At 42.5% G+C, this 20,287-nt stretch overlaps 2 protein-coding genes across 5 annotated transcripts; both read right to left on the bottom strand.

The window, feature by feature from the left end:
* Positions 1-649: 649 nt before the first annotated feature.
* LOC131126299 (myozenin-2-like) lies at positions 650-9,886 on the bottom strand. 4 transcript variants are annotated; one of them, XM_058068665.1, is made up of 7 exons: positions 9,318-9,886; positions 8,888-8,977; positions 6,828-6,973; positions 6,526-6,692; positions 5,704-5,815; positions 2,252-2,435; positions 650-2,178 (listed from the first exon to the last, which is right to left on the bottom strand). In XM_058068665.1, the coding sequence occupies exons 4-7, from the start codon at positions 6,682-6,684 to the stop codon at positions 1,959-1,961; spliced, it is 675 nt and encodes a 224-aa protein (XP_057924648.1). In that variant the 5' UTR covers positions 6,685-6,692; positions 6,828-6,973; positions 8,888-8,977; positions 9,318-9,886; the 3' UTR covers positions 650-1,958. The 4 variants fall into 4 exon arrangements, with proteins under 4 accessions (XP_057924648.1, XP_057924647.1, XP_057924649.1 ...); XM_058068664.1 differs by lacking the exon at positions 6,828-6,973; XM_058068666.1 differs by lacking the exons at positions 8,888-8,977; positions 9,318-9,886 and adding an exon at positions 8,249-8,758.
* A 462-nt stretch (positions 9,887-10,348) lies between these two features.
* Positions 10,349-19,492, bottom strand: LOC131126298 (synaptopodin-2). The gene is made up of 4 exons (XM_058068663.1): positions 19,357-19,492; positions 17,009-17,157; positions 16,137-16,585; positions 10,349-15,067 (listed from the first exon to the last, which is right to left on the bottom strand). Exons 1-4 carry the CDS (start codon positions 19,456-19,458, stop codon positions 11,712-11,714), a joined length of 4,056 nt encoding a protein of 1,351 aa, XP_057924646.1. The 5' UTR covers positions 19,459-19,492; the 3' UTR covers positions 10,349-11,711.
* Positions 19,493-20,287: the final 795 nt, after the last annotated feature.

Genomic DNA, 20,287 nt, shown 5'->3' with positions numbered 1-20,287 from the left:
CGTCTTCCAAAAAGTGACCACTGACAGGAATTCAATATTGGACTAGAAGGAGGAGGAAGGGGGGGGGGGTTGTGGGAAAGGGAGTGGTAACATTCCAAGCGTTCTCCTACTGAGGCTTGGAATGTTGACGCTGAATTTAGTCACATGGTAGCCGACAATATGACACATTTGTACTGACAACTTGGACAGTCAAAACATAAACAAAAAACTAACAGGGGGATCATCCATTCATTTTTTTATGGCACTTGAGCTGGAGCCTATCCCAGCGGACTTCAGGCAAAAGACATTCTAAACCCTGGACCTGACTTGGATGACACACTGGCCAGATCAATCCTCTTTGGCCGCCTCTTTCCATCAGCACTCCTTAGAGCGGGAAGAAAGGGAAAAGAGCCAAAAACTTACCACTTCCACATGGTGTGAGAGGAGGATCTTTTTTCCCTTGACCTCAGCCATGGCATATCGACTTGTGGAACTTACCACTTCCACATGGTATGAGAGGAGGATCTTTTTTCCCCCTCAACCTCTGCCATGTCGACTTGGCTGAGGTAGAGGAAAAAAAGATCCTCCTCTCATACCATGTGGAAGTGGTAAGTTTTTCGTAGTCAGTCTTCATACTGCGTGAAATTTAATGTAATCTTATAACATTACTAATGCCTAGTGACCAGAATGCTACATATAATATTTATTACCACCTGATCTAAGCAGCACAGCATGGCGGTCCATCTGACACACATATTCTGACTCGAGGAGCAAACGACTGCTGAGTACAACTAAAATAGGATATTAATTTTAAACAATCATTCGACTCACATTCATACCTAATTTGACAGTCTCTAATCCGTCTAACATGTTTTTGGAATGTGGGAGGAAGCCGGAACTACCTGGAGAAAACCCACGCAACCCACAGGGAGAACTCCACACACAGATGTTTCAACAGCGATTCGGATCCTTCGGTGCTATCCACACGGAAACATTTTCAAGTCAAAACAGTATTTTATTGTTTCAGTCATTAATGTCGTGTCCTGAAACTTGATTTTTTTTTAAAAAGGCTTCCAGAGTGAGAAAATCTGAAAACACCAGCTATGACAACAAGTGAGCTATGACAACACCAACGTAATATCTCAATATTTGGACTGGCATGACTCACCCCAGTTGACATTGTCCTGATATTTAGTTGTATTATATTCCAAAATGTCACACATACTACAAAGTCCACTTTGTAGTATGTCTGGAAGAAGTGAAAGACAACATCCCTTCTTTCTTCTTCTATCGTTTGGTGTGTCACATGGTCTGTTTACAGCGCCACACGTAGGTGTGCCTTGTGTATTCCATCCTTTTCGCCCAGTGATCCAATTCTGTCTGGTTGCAAAGACTTACTAATCCGACACAGTGTGGAAGCAATTTTTTTTCAACCACCCACATTCCCATGTGGGCATCCAATCGGCTGACCGTGAGGCCGACATGCTAACCCACTAGGCTAATATGTGGCCATTAAAAAATATCTATGACAGACTGACTGATTGAATGTTTTTGAGTATAATGTTGTGTTGGATGATGTGCCTTAAATTTTCCCATAATCTGTAATTATTTTCCAAATCTTGCAATAGCAGCTGTGCGTCCGTTTGTACAAAGGGGCCATAAAAAGTCCAAGGCCAAATTTTTGTCCCAGTCCACCCCATTTCAGGTGGAGTAAAGCGGAATGGAGTAAAACGAAGAGGAGTGAAGTGTACTAAAATGGAAGTGGAGGGAAATGGAGTGAAGTAGAATGAAGAGGAGTAAAGTGAAGTTGAGTGGAATGGAATGGAGGAAAGTGGAGTGGAGGAAAGTGAGGTGGACTGGGAAACGTTGCATTTGACCCAATTTTATTGAGCAAAAACAAAAACATTGGAGATTATTATACACCACTGTATAATAGATTTTTTTTTCACCAACCCAACATCAGTTACAGCATGACAGGTTCAAAGGTCATCCGACTCAGGGAGCTGGCAAACGGTAGTGGAAAGGGTGATTGGCGCATCTGTGGACACCCACCCTAGGGCAGACCTGTTAAAGGAGGGGCGACATGGCGCAGAGTCATCTTTGAGCTCGGGGTATTCGGGCAGGGTGGGCTCAACGTTTGGCCTCTTTATGGGGGCAGGGTGGGGTGCCTTGGAGAAGCCACCAAAGGGAGTCGCCACCCTAAAAGTGATTCATGAAGAGGGAACTTAAATTAGCCATTCTTTTAATCAAACAAGACTGTTAATGATCTCACCGATTGAAACTTTTGTAGCCTGGTCGGTTTGTTGGTGCTTCCGGCTCTGATATGTGGGTTATGAGAGTCTCAGCTAAGACTGGGTCGCTGATGATCGCCTGTTCCCACGGTGAGTGGTAGGACTTTGGGACGGCCGTACTGTTGAACTTTTCTGGTGGGACATCTTTTAAAGGACCTCCGTACCCTGGGATGATTGCATGGCAAAGACAGCGGTTATAAGTTATTAAGTAATAAAAAGCTGTGATCTATGGCATACTATGATAATAATATTGATGTGGCAGTGTATAAGGCAATAATGGAAGCGTGCATTACCTGCTTTATACACACTTTAAACCTTGCAATGCAAACTACTTTGGTGTTCCCAGTGTCAGTGTCAGTGTCAGTGTCAGGGAGTGACGTGTGGATGTTTTTTTCATTGAAGTTGAACAGCTGCCACATGTGTTAATATTCAAGCAGACGCTGTAGTAATTCTACACATGATCAAAGTTACTTTGGACTTCTTGTTACTATTAATCACTATCAAATGTAATAATGGCAGCACCCTTCTTATGACATGCAGAGAGTGTGCATCCGACATGAAGACGTAATGTGGCAATCATAACCCCGCTTCATAATGTACCTCATACGAAGAGGAGATCCGTGTTGACAACTTAGGGGCATGGTCACTATATTTATCAAGCAGAGGTACACATTAAAAGTGGAATTTACTGGGTAATTAAATACAGGCGTTCCACAAAGGTATCCGCCTTGCAGGATTTCCCCTTCTGATTCTGAACTCCTAGTTACTTCGCTGAGCAACAGCTGCCCTCATGGGGAACACGCATGGGTTTCCAAAGTGTGGTCTAGAGCCATCTGTGGAACATGGCTCATTGCAGAAATAAACCATGATTATAATAATAACAGATACATGTCACAAACGCCACTTTACAGAGTGAAAGTATTGTAATTTATTCATACATACATACATATAGACAAACAACCATTCACACTCATATTCATACCTATGGACAATTTGGAGTCGCCAATTAACCTAGCATGTTTTTGGAATGTGGGAGGAAACCGGAGTACCCGGAGAAAACCCACGCATGCACGGGGAGAACATGCAAACTCCACATAGAGTTGCCCGAGGGGGACTCAAACCCAGGTCTCCTAGCTGTGTGACCTGTGCGGTAACCACTCAACCACAGTGCAGCTGCATAAATTAAAATTAAGTATCAAAATTGCACTAATTAAAATCACATATTTGACATATAACAGGAATGACACACGACTAAATTATAGCTAAAAATTAAAAACATATCAAACCTTGTCATATTTCTGACTGCCATGTCTGTGACCCACCCAGAATGGACCCGCAACCCGTGTTTGTGTCCCCACCCACCAGCAGAGAACCACTGTTCTAATGTACATAATGAAGCTAATTACCTCTGTGAAAAGTCGAACTGCATCTCACAAAATTTACTCTTTTTACGACCAAACTGTGTGGCCAACATGCTAACCACTCTTCCACGGTGAAAATATTGTCCAAAATAAAATTTTACTTCCATGGAGTATAAATCTACCAACTAAATTGACTTTTTATGACTAAACTTAGTGTTTTTTATTTGCGTCAACATGTCTCAATTGTAGCGCGCAGACCTCACAGCTAGTAGACCAGGGTTCAATTCCACCCTCGGCCATCTCTGTGTGGAGTTTGCATGTTCTCCCCGTGCATGCGTGGGTTTTCTCCGGGTACTCCGGTTTCCTCCCACATTCCAAAAACATGCTAGGTTAATTGGCGACTCCAAATTGTCCATAGGTATGAATGTGAGTGTGAATGGTTGTTTGTCTATATGTGCCCTGTGATTGGCTGGTGACCAGTCCAGGGTGTACCCCGCCTCTCGCCCAAAGACAGCTGGGATAGGCTCCAGCACCCCCGCGACCCTCGTGAGGAAAAAGCGGTAGAAAATGAATGAATGAATGTCTCAATTGCAGCTGGCATACATTTTTTTCCAATGTATATACTTGTAATTATGAAACATTATGAGAAGTGGAACTGCATCAAACACAACTTGCGTATACATGTTTAAATCTATGTCCAAAACTTTTATTGTTTTTAACTTTTATTAGCAACAGCTGCTTCCAGAGGCTGTTTCCAAACTCTACCATTGTCTGGCCAGCCAATCTTTTAAGTGAGATTTACGGCATTTGCGACACCCCTAACAAGCATTTCCTGTTTTCTAGCCTTGCTTGACGTACACTAGATGTGCATGAGTTAAAGTCAGAACCATATTCCGTGACCTGAGATGATCTTTTAGGTGGAGATCCTTTCTGGAAAAAGAAGCCAAAAAGAAAAGAAAACGTCCACACAACACTGTTTGGTCTCTGCGTCTTCCCCCAGAGGACAAAACATAAACTCAGGAAGGGGGATTGTTCATTGTGAAAGGTCTGGATGTGACACGACGCCCCCACGTTATGTAACGCGCCAGCTCGAAGAAGGATAGTGCTTTGGATAGGCCTCCAGCTTGCAAACATATGCGATTTAAAGAATGTGTTTTCTATTTTTTGCATTTCAAGATAATGTAAACAAAAGAAAATGGATATAAATAATAAGAATTTAATTAATATTCATTTTTATCATAGGTATGGTTAATTTTTTTTTACATTTGTCCCTCGCTACACTCCGGTTTCAATATCTCTCTCTCACTCTATCGCGGTCGTTAATGGCATGTCTAACATGAGTGAAAGAGAGTGAAAAGAACTTCTCCTCTTATTCCGTGTAGAAGTGGTAAGTTTTTGGCTTCCACATGGAAAGGTTTTCAGAATGGCAAAATGGCAAAGATTTTATCGTTTTGCCCTGAAATGGTATTTTTTGAAAATGGTGAAATGAAATGAAAATGAATGAAAATTTGCTAGGATGCTATGCAGCATTAGCAATGTGATGTAAGCAATGAATAATTGTCATGTAAAGCTGACTATAGGGGTGTTATTTCAAGACTACATGACTCTAGTAATGGTAAAAAATGTATGTCGTAAATATGATTTCTATGCGCTAACAATGAAAAAAATTAACTTACCGTGGTCGGGTCTAGGACTAATTAGCCACGATAAACGAGGGACAACTGTGATACGTTTTTAAAAATTAAGATAATTCATATTATGTACAAAAATGGTGGTTAATGCAGTTCCACTGGATTCAAACATGGACTCAATTCCCTCTGTGTAATAATGTGTGTAAGAGAATCAGAAAGAGCTGAATGAAATAAAGATGTTCTGAAAGTTAGTAAGCAAGTTAATAAGTTGCACTTGATTGGGACACTAGCGTAATAGTAAAGCCGAAGTAGACAATGCTAAAAACATGAGTGCACATCGTGGTACATACTGTAAAAGAATCGTAAATATACAGATGTAGTAGAAAATCATTAAAAAAAATAACTCAATGCAATATGTGTTTTATCACATGTTTTGCCTACCAGGGGCGATACTGTCTGGATGTGGAACTGTTTCAGTGATATCAACTGTGCAGGCCTGCTTCTCAGTATCATCATCCCGTGTGGAACTATCAGCTTGAGAGTCCACTGTGTTCTAAAGGAATGGACGAGAAAGACGACCAGACATTAGAGACACTGTGCCGCAGCTTTCATCTCAGTGAAAGATATTTATGATGATTTACTCCAGAACTTCCTGATGAAAAACTTGAAACAAAATCCACTCCATTTCCCCTCGAGCAATAAACAAAGTAGAAATATGCGAGTCACTTCAAAGATAGGAAAGGAAGCAAGAGGAGGGGGGGTGCTTCCTTTTAGTGTAATCATTACTTTGTAGAGGCCTCAACGGTCACTGAATAGTACACAAGAGGTCCTTAAAAGGTCCTTAAAACCAGCAGAAGGCTCACTTATATAAAGCACTATGTTGTCCAAAGTGGGGGCCGTGGGCCGTTTTATAAAAATATATTATTCATGTTAAATAACATCATTTCGGTAAAAAATACTTTTTCAAAGCTGTAATATTATGAGAGAAAAAGAATAAAGTTGCCCTTTTTGAAAAAATTGTTATTTTACATGAAGAAATGTTGAAATATTTGGGGAAAAAAAAACATTTTCTATACTGCTTATTCACATTAGGGGTATATCGCAAAATATACATAACTTCTTAGCATATGACAAAATATCAAAGTTTCATTTTTCAGTATGTGGCCCTCGTTGGAAGTTTGGACACCCCTGATATAGAGGATCTAAAGAAATAATACTGTTACTATAATAAGAAATAATATTAATATTAAGAATAATACATACATTCATGTGTGTGTTGTTGTTATTCTGGACGCTTTCATAGGTGTATTTTTCTGAACGTCTCTGCCGCATCTTAAAGAGGCGGGTTCCTCGGTTGGAGGCAAGGGACAGTTCCTCCAGCATGATGTCCTTTGGCACGCTCACCTTCTTGCCCAGATCCATCTCCACATCTCCTCATAAAAACAAGACAAAACAGTATTACTTCATTTTGCCATCTTACTTGTGACAGGACAAGTACATGATTGTACATTTAAGAGTAAAATGATTTGGTTACTCTTTAAAATATGTTTTGAGTGTACACGTACACTTAAGTGTGGTAACAAGTATCTCTCAGCTGTCAGTGTGTCCTCCATTGCCAGACAGCAGTTGTCCTCGCCTCAAATAGCGTAGTCAAGACGACAAAGGGATTGCTTACATTGGGCCATAAAAGTATTCACGGCCAGGGTCGTGTCTGTAAGTCAATATGTGTAAATATAGACAAATTACAGTTAACTTGAACCCTCCTATTTCTGACACCAAAAGTATATCAGAGTACTTAAAAAGATCAAATGTCCTGATGTTGGTTCACCAAAAAGGATATCACTCAATTCAATCAGTTTTTCAAAATTAGCTAATTAAATGTCACTGTTTCTTCGTTGACTACGGACTATTATTAGTAAAAAAAAAAAAAAGAAAAATAAAGAGTGGTGAAGCATACAAGTGTATACAAGTATGAGTACGACAAATTTGTACATGTTGACAGGTCTGCACTAATACTCAACGTCCTCCCTGCCTCTCACGCCCTCCCTAACAGTTCACCTGCCAACTCCAAGGGGGCCCGCCCCAATACTGGCCTAAATGTACGCATTTTTAACCATAAAATGGCTAAATGAACAAAAAAGTTATATGTAGTCTTATTCTAAATTATTTAAATTATTTGTACAAATTACTGTTTACGCTGAACATTGTTCATATTGTAAATGTAATCTATTTATTATTTATTATTTATTATTTATTATTTATTATTTATTATTTATTATTTATTATTTATTATTTATTATTTATTATTTATTATTTATTATTTATTATTTATTATTTATTATTTATTATTTATTATTTATTATTTATTATTTATTTATTTATTTTTTTTACATTTCACTGCTGTGTTATTGTGCAATGACAATAAAGAAAGTCTATGTCTATGTCTACACTGGTCACAAGGTGTAGTAGTGTTACATTGATGAGACAATAGCCAACTTTGGAAGTTTGCTACGCAGAAAAAAAACAACAAAAAACTCTCCCAATGGTAACTTGTGAGTGTTTTATGTCTAATATGTCTTGAATGTCTACTACGTTGGCTAATACAAATATAAAGGTGCCTTGTTTCATGCCGAGAAGGCTCTAATAATGTAAAAAAAAAACACACTGAGAAGATGGTAAACAGATTTTCTATGTCATAACTACAAAAATGTTGCATTTATAAAGAAACAATCCGACTTTGCGGGAATTCACTTACCACGGTTGGGTCTTGAACCAATTAACCGCAATAAATGAGGGAATACTGTACGTCAAAGGATAAACTAGCTTGATGTTTATTGTTTGGAGCCAACAGTTGACCATAGGAGGTACAGCATGCACTAAAGCTGTATATCAGAGTACCTAAAATGGTAAAATTGCTACTTTTATAACTTTGGCACAATCATTGATGATTTGAATACACGGACTGTGACTACTTTGGTAATCTTACTTCTGATACAAAAAAAGTATCCCAGTACTTCAAAGGATGAGCAGTGAGGCATGTTCATTCATGTAGCAGCTTGTCTGTTTAGCAACAGTCAAGAGACCTTTGCAACACACACAACACACGTCTGGCCTTCAAAATAAGAGTGTTGTGCACCACATCCTGTTTACTTGTGGTAACAAAATAATTAATAATAATTACAGTACTACGAGGAACATTATGGAGTTATGACAACCAGCCATTTTTTTGTCTCTGTGTTTTGATAAGACGCTCAAATCAGGTCTAATTATGTAAAAAGGTAAAATGGCTGCTTTTGTAACCTTGACTTTTATAAGTTGGTAACAATAATTGCCCATATGAGGTACATTCACAAAGATGGAATCTACCATTACTGTTATTCTACCAAAAGGCACAAAAAGGAAATTGTAAACTACTTCACACTTAAGGAGTGAAATGGATGGTTTCACCAAAAAATAAAACTCTTATTTACCATACTATGAGGTACATTCGTGTCAGTGGAACCATTTGTAATCCTCAAACACCAAAAGTATATGCGTAAATGTAAACCCTGTAGCCCTGTAGCCGTGACACAAAAAAATATCAGTATACCTGAAATAGAAGGAAGGCGAGGAAAAACAATGCTACCTTCCAGGGCTTGCACCTCCCTACAGATGGCTTCGGCCTGAAGTTTCCGCTCCCTGGTCGTCATGGTGGAGAACAGCGACATGGCTGCACCTGGGATTTGGAATTGTCACACATTGTAAGCATGACCTACACACTACAATGCATGTGTGACATCAAGTACATGCAGTCCAAGTGCTGACTGACCGAAAAGGGCAAGGTTAGCTCATCTCTTTAAATAACCTTGGCCTGTTAAACTGCTCACATATGCTCATCCAGACACTGCTAGCAGAGGTGTCAGGACTCCCGGAATCAATATATGGTGAATTGGCGGAAAAGAATACACAATAGGAAGTACATTGAGAGGGTTCTATACAAATGTTTCTTCAAAAAGAAAAAAAAATTAAACATTCAAAAAATTGACAACTTAGCACCCATGTTGGTGCTTTCTTACCTGCTCTTAAGGACCTTGGAGAGGGGTCTGTTGGTGCACCTGTCGGGGTACAGGAGGTGGCAAAAGAACCTAGATGGTGGTGTGAACCAAGTGGGTACACTCCACGGCACAGGGGGGGGCTTCCTGAATGAGTGGGTGGGTGGATGGACGGGTGGGTGTCACTATGTTGTCATCAGTATTTACTGTAGCTGACAAGTGTCTAAATTTAGAGAACCACAGTTCCTTGTTACATTACAGTAGCAGGGTGTGCTATATTAAAAAACTTTGCAGTTTGATGCAGTGATGGTTGCCATAGTAACACAAGCCCCTCCTCTTGATCTTAAAGAGGATGTAAAAAGCACATATTTTCCAAGAAAGGTTGCATCTTTCATGGCCAAATTGGTGAGTTCATTTCTGTGATCCTACTTCTGACACCATCAATAAGAGAACCATTTCTGGGTCATTAATCATGCTTAATATGAGCAACCACGGCAACAACAAAAAGCCCTCTAAAGTCTAAGTCTAAAGTCTCACTGTGGTTGTGTTTAAGTACGGCATGCAAATAAAACAAATTAAAATTAAAAGTGCTTCCTACTGTTTCCGATAATATTTTACACCAGTGACAGACTTGTGTGTTTGCTGCCCCACTGAGGGTGGCCTGTGAGGCTGCCACTGTCGAGGCAGGGATCCATAAGCCATAGCAGAGACACCACTTCTACTGTGGCCCCAAGGCTGGCCTCCACCCTTTTGTGAGGCCTGGTAGGACACCCTTTCCTTCCACTGGGGCGGTGGTTCGGGGACCATTTTGCGCTGGGCTGCCAGGTAAACATTAGAGGCCAGGTTCTGCTGGAGGTCTTGGATGGCGAAGGCTTCATCCACCAGCCCCAGGGGATGGCGGGAAGCGGCCTCCCATGGTGTGAGGGGCTTGGGGGCCTTGTCCAGCCAGGAGGACGTCTGCCTGGATGCCCGTGTTGGATACCGATTGGCTGTCGAGGACATTCTTGCTGGAGGGGAAAGAGAATAGCTCCTCCCAGTTACCTAAAAACCACAAATTCAGTTTATTTTAGTAAAGGTGTCGGGACATGAGTTATGAAAAAAACATCTTTGTGTTCTAATATAGATTAAAAAATAATTGCTCTTTTGAAGCCAAGCGCCTGTATAACACATATAGGAAATGCAAGGCTGTCATCGTGTGGTGAAAGATAGAATTACAAGAGCTTGAATGCACAGGAGGAAAGGAAATACACTAATATACAGTATTAAAGTAAGTAAAGTATAGTAAAGTAAATCAGTTACTAAAGCCATCCATTTTCTATGCCACTTATTCCCATTAGGGTCACAGGGGTATGCTGGAGCCTATCACAGTGGATTCGTGCAGAGGCAGGGTTCATCCTGGACTGGTTGCCAGCCAAGTGCAGGGCATAAACAGTATAGACAACCATTTGCACTCCCATTCATACCTATGGACAATTTTGAATTGCCAATTTACCCAACATGGATATTTTTTGAATGTGGGAGAAACCCAGAGAAAACCCAAGCACACACGGAGAGAACATGCAAACTCCACACAGAGATGCCCAAGCAGAGAATCAAACCAAGGTCTGCCGGATTTCCTGACTCTGTGGCCAACACAATGCCAGCCTCAATTGCTACATAATTTCTGAATACATTTTGTATTTCTAGTTACTGCTATTGGAATTCACTCCAAACTTTTGACTGCTAATAATAATATAGAATAGCACATAGTGTAAAAAAGAAACAAGCATGGGAAAATAAGACAGAAAAAAACATGCAGCAAGGAGAAGAAAAGGAAACGGAAGAAAAAGCCAAAGAAAGATAAAAGTATTTTAATGGCACTGCAGTGATTGGTATACAGGAAAGTGCATTGTGAAGAAGAGAACACACTAAGGAGGGGAAAATGGAGAAAGGGAACAAAAAAGCAAATTGCAAAACATAAATAAATGCAGTCTATTTATACGAAGGCCATTGCAAAGATAAAGCTATATGGTCGATTAGTTTGGCTCAAGTTGAAATTCAAGCCTGCTATGTGTCAACCGTGGTATAAATATAACACCCAGCATGACGCAACAGCTGGCAGGAAAAAAAACGCTGAAAATAAATTCACTTGACAAAGGTGCTGCATGGAAGTAAAGGACAGTGAAGTAATCAAATAGTTTTAGTATTACTATTATTGTTATTATTAGGATAACATTTATATGGTTAAAATTGGACGCTTCTCGGGCTGGCGAACTATCACATCTCTACAATATTTGACATTAAGCACATACAATCATCCTTCTTTCTTTTTCTAAAATTCTGTCCTATTTTACTCATCGTACCACCCTACATTCTTTGAACTTTAAAGTTTAAAATGACATGAATCCTTCCAATAAACATGATACAATGTGATTGGGATCACTCTTTCTCAACACCAGTGGGCTTCCAAACCTGAGCGGAGCTTTTTCTTGCGGTAAATTTAGGTCTGGGGGCAGCAGCAGAGCTTCCCCCGGATGTGGACTCAGGCGGGGAAGCTACAGGAAAACTATGAGTGATGTTAGCATGGGGCTGCTGGTAAGCAGATGCAAGGTAAGGAGGACTAGCAGCTGTTTGGTAGGGGACCGGAGGCGGTTGGTACTGGGGATTGGGCGGTTGGTTGTATGGTGCCCAGGAGGGACCGCCTGAAGGTTGCTGATAAGGATCAGGAGGGGGGTAAGGAGTTGGCTGGTAGGTGCCATCATGCGGCATAGCCTGGATGGGTTCGTAGGCCTGTTGGGGGTATGGAGGACTAAAGGTCCCGGCTGGTTGATCAGGGGACATTTGCTCATATGAGGGTGCTTGATAGCTAGGAGGTGAACAGTTAGGTTTGGATTCCTTGGCAAATTCTGCTGCAGGACCGTATGTAAAGAGCGAGGCACTAAGCTGGTAAGGTTGATGCTTCATGACGTCGATAGCATTGAGCGGTTTTGGGGCAGGTTTGCCTTTTTTCTTGGATTTTGACACGGGGCCGCTGGAAGGGGGTTGCTTTGATGCCGCCGGTGGATAAGAAGGGGACTGAATGGGGTTAAAAGCCCGAGAAGGTGGCGCACGTACATTGGGGGTATACTTCCACTCATTGGGTAAGGAAGCAGCAGGTGATGTTGATCGGCTCGCCATGTTGGCTTGAACAGTCTCCGAGTCCACGATGTACTTCTCCATACGAGACTGCCGCTTGGCAAACATGTCAGCACCTTTTCCCTTAACGGCTGGCATCTCGAAGGCTGAGCCGGCAGAAGACGGGTTCAAGATTGTTGCCAAGGGGTTCACAGGGGAGGAAACTTTTTGACCAATGGCAAAGTTTCGCTGCTGTGTTGGTGGTGGTGGAGGAGGGCTGCGATTTTGTTGCCAAGGTTTTGGCAAGGGGTGAGTGTTGGTTGTTGGCGTTTGCTGAGACTGAGGTGTCCAGGCATTGACAGGGGTCTGAAGTTGAGCTGGAGGCCATGCGTTCACTGCAGGCGGCGGTGGAGGCTTCGGAGTTTGCCAGGTGGACTGTGGCGATGGTTGCAAACGAGCAGGCTGAACCCAAGGTGGCTGGTGTTGGTCCTGATCTTGAGCTGCTCCCCAGGATGGAGTGGCATGCTGGACCTGTTCTGGAGCCTGCTGAGTCCATGTCGGCTGGGCAGGAGCGGGGGCCCATGGATTCAAGCTGACTGGAGGCTGTGCTTGAGCTGCTTGGGTCCAAGGAGGTTGCGAAGGAGGCCAGGAATCAATGGGCGGTTGCTGCTGAGGGGGAACCCAGTTTTGATCTGGTGCCTGGGTTTGTGACCAGGCTTGTGGTGGAGCCTGAGGCTGTGCTGGTTTACACCATGGTGGTTGCGGCTGGGATTCTGGCTGAACCCAAGGTGGCTGTGCTTGGGGTTTATGCTGCGGACAAGCCGATTGAGACTGTTCTTGCAGAGGCTGGGCCCAGGATGTCTGTGATTGCTGCTGCATCGCTGTATGTGGTTGTCCCCAGGTCGGCTGCATTTGTGGTTCTTGCGACCAGGTTGTTTGTGGTGGCTTTTCTGACGGACACCAGGATGGTTGGGCTGGAGGCTGTGCTTGCTCTGGTTGGGTCCAGGAGGGCTGCCAAGTATTGGCTACTGGGGGCTGAGCCTGGACTTGGCTCAGAGTGGGCTGATGTGTCACCCATTGTTGTTGAGGAGGGGACTGTCTTGGCGGTGGGTTCAGGGGCTGTTGTAATTGGAATCCACAGGAAATGGTGGATTGCTGCGGAGCTGCTTGCGTTGTTGCTGAATCGCACATTCTTCCTGGATCAGGCTGTGGCGAGGAACTGGCATGAGCATTCCCCTCTTGTACTTGTGTCACTTGTGTTTCTGGCGCAGAGGGAGGCCATGTTTGTTGTTTTTCTGCAGCTTGAGGGGGAGATGGCTCAGGGGCAACAGAGATTGGCTCCTGGTCTGTGGAAGGTGTGGTCTCTACAGCGGGGGCTACAGCAGGTGGGCAAGCACTATTTTCAGCATGCTGCTGAGGCATTTCCTGGCTGTCCATCTGAGGGGACCAGGGGGTGGCGTTGGGGTTGATCATGGGTTTGGGAGCAACTGGTGGAGGAGTCTTGTGTTTGAGCCGCGCGGACTGCAGGAAATTACATGCCTCTGCACCAAGACTGAGATAGTCCTCCTCAGGTCCAGACTCGAACCCCGTCTTCTTATCTCTGCTCATGTTAAGGAGGTTCAGCAATTCGGGATTGGGTGATACCTTTGGTGCCTCCTTAAAAGTGAACATCGGCTTGCTGGCATTCCTTCTCTTGGAATCCAGAAGGCCCGTCCTGATAGCCGGTGTGGAAATACGTTCATCGCGGGAGGCAATCTGTTCTCCTTGACCTGTAGACTCTTGATCAGAGCCACTCATGACTGTAGAGTAAGGAGTGGCGGCCATGTTTTGTACCAAAAAGGGCTTTGCGGTACGATTGCTAAGGGCACTCTGCATCTCACTGCTTTGGTGATGGACTGAGCCATTCTGAGAAAACTCTTGATGATACATTTTCTGTTGCTGAACCTGCTGAACCTGCTGATACTGCTGCTGGTACTGCTGCTGCTGCTGGTACTGCTGCTGCTGGTACTGCTGCTGGTACTGCTGCTGCTGGTACTGCTGCTCCTGGTACTGCTGCTCCTGATACTGCTGCTCCTGGTACTGCTGCTGCTGGTACTGCTGTCGCTGGTGTACATTCACATCCATGTACACATGGTCCTCTGTGGCTGACTGCATGTAGGATGACTCCACCACTTTCTGCTTCTCCTGCACCCCTTCCACTGGGATCCCCTGGCGCCGGAGCTCTTCATGCTCTGCAGCGATCTCGTCCATCCTCTGGCGCCGCTGGGCGAACATGAGAGCGCCCTTGCCCTTGGTGTCCGGTAGACACTCCATTTGCTTATGCTGCGCAAGGAGACCTTTGTCCTGGAGACTGATGGTCAGCACACCTTTTCCGCCTTGGCTGAAATGTTTCTCTAAATTGGTGCGGTCTTGTGCTGCAACGGTGAACTCCAAAACATGGATTCCACCTCGATGGCCTTCCTCGTCCCCGTCCTCTTCTTCTGTGCTGTCTTGCTCGTCTTCACCGGTGCCGTAGCTCACAAGGGTGTACTTTTTGGCTCTTTGCCGGTGCTTCTTGAACATCAACAGCCCCTTGTTGTTGGGGTTGGGTGGAGCAGTGGTGAGGAGGAGGGCAATCCGCTTACATTTGGACTTGGCTTCCTTCACCTGCTTCTCGGAGAGACTCTCGCTACGCCTGAGCCCTACGGGAAGAGATGTAGACACTTTTATTGACAGCCTAAAGGTCATTACTGCAACAACAACACCATGACATAGTACTGACAGGAGTTTAAATGACATTTATGGTTCCTCCTACGGGTTGTGCTCAAAATGCTTTAAAAGACATGCTAGCATAATGCAATACAGATATCCTCAAAGTGTTATAATCATTAGACAAATGGTCAATGACAGTTGTTTAGTCCATCCGTTGACCCTTTAAAGACCCATTTCTTGATGGAGGCCATGCTTCTTGTCTAGTCTTACTCAAATTTTTGAAATTTGCTTGTATGTATTCATTATAAGAGACAGACAGATGAGAATGTATTTTAGCATCCATCTATTTATCCATCCTATGTATCCAAATTTCATGGAAAACATGCCAAAGTTACAGTGGGTGGAAGAAATGTAATCAATTCAATCCGCTTAATGGGGTCAAACTTTGGGGTTTAAATATCAACATCACCATGTGGTGTATTTCTCAGAAAAATAATACCACAGGCCTTTTTGTGTCCAGTAGAAGCTGAACACATACGTACATACAGTCTGGTAAGAAAATTATCTATGGCAGTAACCTAGCCTAATTTGCAAGTCATAAATACACAAAAGCAATTTAAAATGTATTTGACCCATGTCTAATCCTGTGAGAACACACTACATTAAACCAGCAGGACTAAAGATGCATTGCAATAAATTCACAATGATAATGGACATCAAATAACAAAATTGATTTGAGTTTTCCTCTCAGACTAACCTGAAGGCGATGAGGACTGCAAGCGGTGAGAGTGAGTGTCCTGACTCTTTTTAGTTCAGTTATAGAGGAGGATCAGGTAACGGCTTGAGCAGCACATGCACATGCTGGTGTCTGTCAAAGTGCCACACTTCTGTAGGCATCAGTGGGTATATTTAGCTACCCCCACCCAAAAAAAAACTTTAGAAGGCTACAGTTTGCCTTTTTAAATAAAACATGTGTATAATGTAAGACTAAAAGAACCTTTTGCAAGCCCAACATATATAAAACAATTATCAAACGACCCTTTAGAGAATAGCACTCACTGGCGTGCCTCGCCCGATGCCTGTTGGGTTTCTCCTGGTCGGAATCCTCCTCCTCCTCCTCCTCTGCGGGCGTCCCCTCATCTGACGGGAATTCAAAAGCAACTCTGAAAGACCCTGGACTCTCACAAGGACCTCCCCTGTCCTCTGCTCCACTCTGGGAACTTCCCAGGCCCCTCCCTGCTGATGCTGATGCTGATGATACCGTCCCTTCGACAACTCCATGCTGGCTCAATGGCTTACGGATGGAGGATTGTGCTTCCTTTGTGGCAATGGAACCTCTGGTGGAGAGATTTCCTTTGATGCTGTGGGCACTTCCAAGAGAGGTGCATTCCGTGTCTTCAGGGACAATGTCTTGGTCACCGTCTGATGCCTCATCCTGGGACTCAGATATGTACAGTTCTGTCGGATTTTGGCTTCTGTAGCTTGTTAACGCTTCTTTGGTCGCAGACCTGTCACAGAAAACAGTGAGTTTAACATCTTGGCAATTCTCAGACCATCATATTTCAGAAATATGTGGACTGTACCCATGTATTTTTTTTGTTTTTAAAAAGAAAAATGTGTACTACAGTACACATCAGTTATATGGGAATTGGTCAAATAAATTAGAGGTATGGCTGTGCAAACAATTTAAAGGGGACCTCTATGCTCATTCTCAGCTATACACAATAACCCAAACAGAAAGCTTTCTATAGCTTCCAGATTCTTCACCTTGTCCTGCAGTGTTTCCATGAACTTCCTGCTTCCAACCAAAATGGTCTATTTAATTTACTATGCAGCTGTTCGATTCATGTGCATTGTCCATTTTTGCTATAAGAATGAAATTTTATATTATTATTATATTACAATTGTGATATATTATTGAGCTTTTATACCTTTTGACAAGTAACTGCAGGTCGTTGGATGTGTCCATGAGGGCGTGAGCTTGTGATAGGGTAACCGTCGCACACTGCTCTCCATTCAGCGACACCACCTCATCACCTTCCTGTAAGCCGGCCTTAGAAGCGTGACTGCCTTCTTCTACCTGTTGATAAACATACATTTAAACTCAAAATTCTACAGTGCATGGCACGAAGCTTTGGTGGTAATCGTGGTAAAAAACTGGGTGTGTGGGAGGAGTTTGGTGTCTGAGAGGTTCCATTCGAAACCGTTCAAAGCCTCAGAAAGGGGAAACCGTGACTATTTACAGTCCTCAACTGAGGATACAGTGTGGTCGAAGGAATACTTTGAGGTGCTTCTCAATCCCACTGACATACTTTCCATAGAGGAAGCTGAGTCTCAGGACACGAATGTGGACAGGTCCATCACCGGGCCTGAGGTATCTTGGGTAGTCAAAAAAGCTCCTGAGGTGGACGGGTTTCACCCCTCCAACTCTCTTCAACTGACACATTGCCTGGAAGTCGGGAACAATACATCTGGATTGGTAGACCGGGGTGGTGGTCCGTGGGGTATGTTCCAACTGTAGGGAGATCATGATCACACTCCTCTGCCTCCCTGGAAAAGTCTATTCCAGAGGGTTGGAGAGCAGTGTACAACCATTCGTCAAACCATGGCTTCAGGAGGTGCAATGTGGTTTTCCGGTCACAGAAAACTGGATGTGATTGACACCCTTAGTGGAGAGTACACAGCAGTTTGTCCAAACGGTCTACATGTGCTTTGTGGACTTGGAAAAGACAATCAACCCCGTCCCTTGTGGTGTCCAATGGGTGGTGCTCTGGTAGTATGGGATTGGTGCACACTACTAAGTGCCATTCAGTCCTTTCACAGTCTTTGTAGCCTGGGTTTCCCTACTAAGACTGCACCCCCAGCAAACCCGGCCCGGATAAGCAGAATAAAATGTATGCATAGAAAGATGGATGCTACAATACATTCTCATCTGTCTGTGTCTTATAACAAATGAATACACTGTTCGATGGTTCACATTGGATGCATTTAAAAGGGCAGTTATTACAGTGATGGATGGTTTTGTTGCCTTGTAATTGCTTCCTGCTGCCCCCTCGTTAATAAAGGATTCAAATAAGCATAAATGTACCATAAATCTTCTATGAATACAATTATGCAATTAATTAAAACACAAGCAAAAATCAAAAATACTCTACATGGCCATAGCTGTCAACAATTGAATAACAACTGAATAACACTCCTCACTATGCTGGGAAAGCCATCCCTGCATGGACTGACAGGTAAACATGCAAAACTAAATAAATGACAGTTATACTATACTGCTTTATCAGCCCACATGCGGCCATGACAGAGCCTAACATAAGCAACACCCACCATAATAAAACAAGCTGTCTTAAATATAAAATGTATTTTATGAGCCGACTCCGTACACACAGGCCCTATAAGGCTACAACTACATCTCTGCTCCAAAAAAGGATTGCAACCATATTACATTGGGGGGGTCCAAACCTTTCTCACTGATGTCTGCACGGTTTTTATAGTTATTACATTTAGAAAGAAGCTTTTTAGAAAGTTCAGAATTTTGACCACTCTGCATTTCTTGGCCTTTGCAGCTTCAAGCACTTCTACATTACAAAGGTAAACTTCCACTCTAATTCTTAAACAGACTGCAAGAATGATAGATAGTAAAAACAAGGCACTCTCTCCGCAAATCAGTGTTTTTGCTTCCCTGCATTCTGTCACCAGTAATGAAAGAAGCACTTTGGTTACTCCACTGAAACGATAAAGTGATGGCATTTTGCTTAATCAGGTTGCCATGGTTCACTATTGGCTGACAATGATCCTCTAATTTTAACTATTGTACAATGTATTGTTTTTGTACCCTCCAGCTTTAAAAATAATGCAAAAAAGTGCATCATATACCATCATAAAAGTAGGAGGATTGTGTGGCTTTCATAAAATAAAAATAAAATGACCTCATCAAATTTGTACACAGGTCGGGAGGGGGGCAAAAACACAAAATTCCTTATAAGGACAAAATGGATCCATCAGGCTGTGAGGCTGTAATGCCTTGTACTTGTTGTGCGCCAACAATGCTTTAGGTGGAGACTTATTCCCTGCATAACACACATACCTTTACATTTTTTTTGTTGGTTTTTGAGTGATAACAGATCATACTGGTCTCTTCTCCTCCACCTCGGCATTGACCATATAAGGGTTGTAAGGAATCTTGCACCGAAACACAGACAAAGCATGCAAAACCCGCAAAAATACCTTGAAATGTAATTAACTTTAAAAGTATTAAATGAAAGATAGTTACCTGGGAAACCATCAAAGATGTGCTCCCTTGTCCTTCCCTCAGAGTGAACCCCCACGGCGGCCCACCTTCTAAAGTGATGCACATGTACTCCCCGGTTCCCATGCTGTCTGCATGAACCACTCCAGAGCAAATCCGAAGTCAGTCAGGCAATCGGGCAAGTAAACAGCATTTGACAAGAGAGGAACCACCCCTCCTCTCCAGTGCTGCTGTTTAATCCCCATCATCTGAGCTCGGTCCAGCCCGCTCAGTGACATCACAACAAAACAGGACCAGCCAGCCTGAGGAAAAAGTAGGCGTGGGCAGGGGAATACTGTATTCCCCAAAACGCCTACAAAAATATCATGTACAGTATTAATTAGGGATGTTTACATTCTGCATACTTCATTATTTCAGTAGTAAGGCAGAAAACAGGAAATGGTGAGACATTTTGCTGCATGCTTTGAATGGGAAAAATAGCACCAGCTCATGGACAAATATGACATTTAAAAATTAAGGGTTCAATTAAATTGCATGTATTCATATTTCTACTCATTAGTACACAATATTACTATATTTAATCAAATTACTGCTACGAGTCATTTATGTATAATATTTTAATATTTTTATTCAATTAAATATTCATGTATTATTGTTATTATTGTGTATTATTATGTTTTGATATTATTTTGGACAATATTTATTTTATTTGTTTATTTTTTATTTATTGTATTTAAAGGATTTAATTACATTGAATTAATATTTGTTCACTTGATGTAAATTAGTGTGCAAAGGATATTTTTTCGAAAACCTTTTTTAGTTTAATAGTTGATTTTTGGCATAACTTAATTCTCGTCCAATGTTCATGTTCATGGTGATGACGTATGGGCTCTCTCAATGTCATTTTTTGGAATATACTGTATTTTAGTTTAGATTTTGTTATTTCATTATATTG

This window comes from Doryrhamphus excisus, chromosome 3 (genome assembly GCF_030265055.1).
Source record: "Doryrhamphus excisus isolate RoL2022-K1 chromosome 3, RoL_Dexc_1.0, whole genome shotgun sequence".
Taxonomy (NCBI): domain Eukaryota; kingdom Metazoa; phylum Chordata; class Actinopteri; order Syngnathiformes; family Syngnathidae; genus Doryrhamphus; species Doryrhamphus excisus.
The sequence above is the reverse complement of the archived record's forward strand: the minus strand, read 5'-3'. Positions and strand labels throughout refer to the sequence as shown.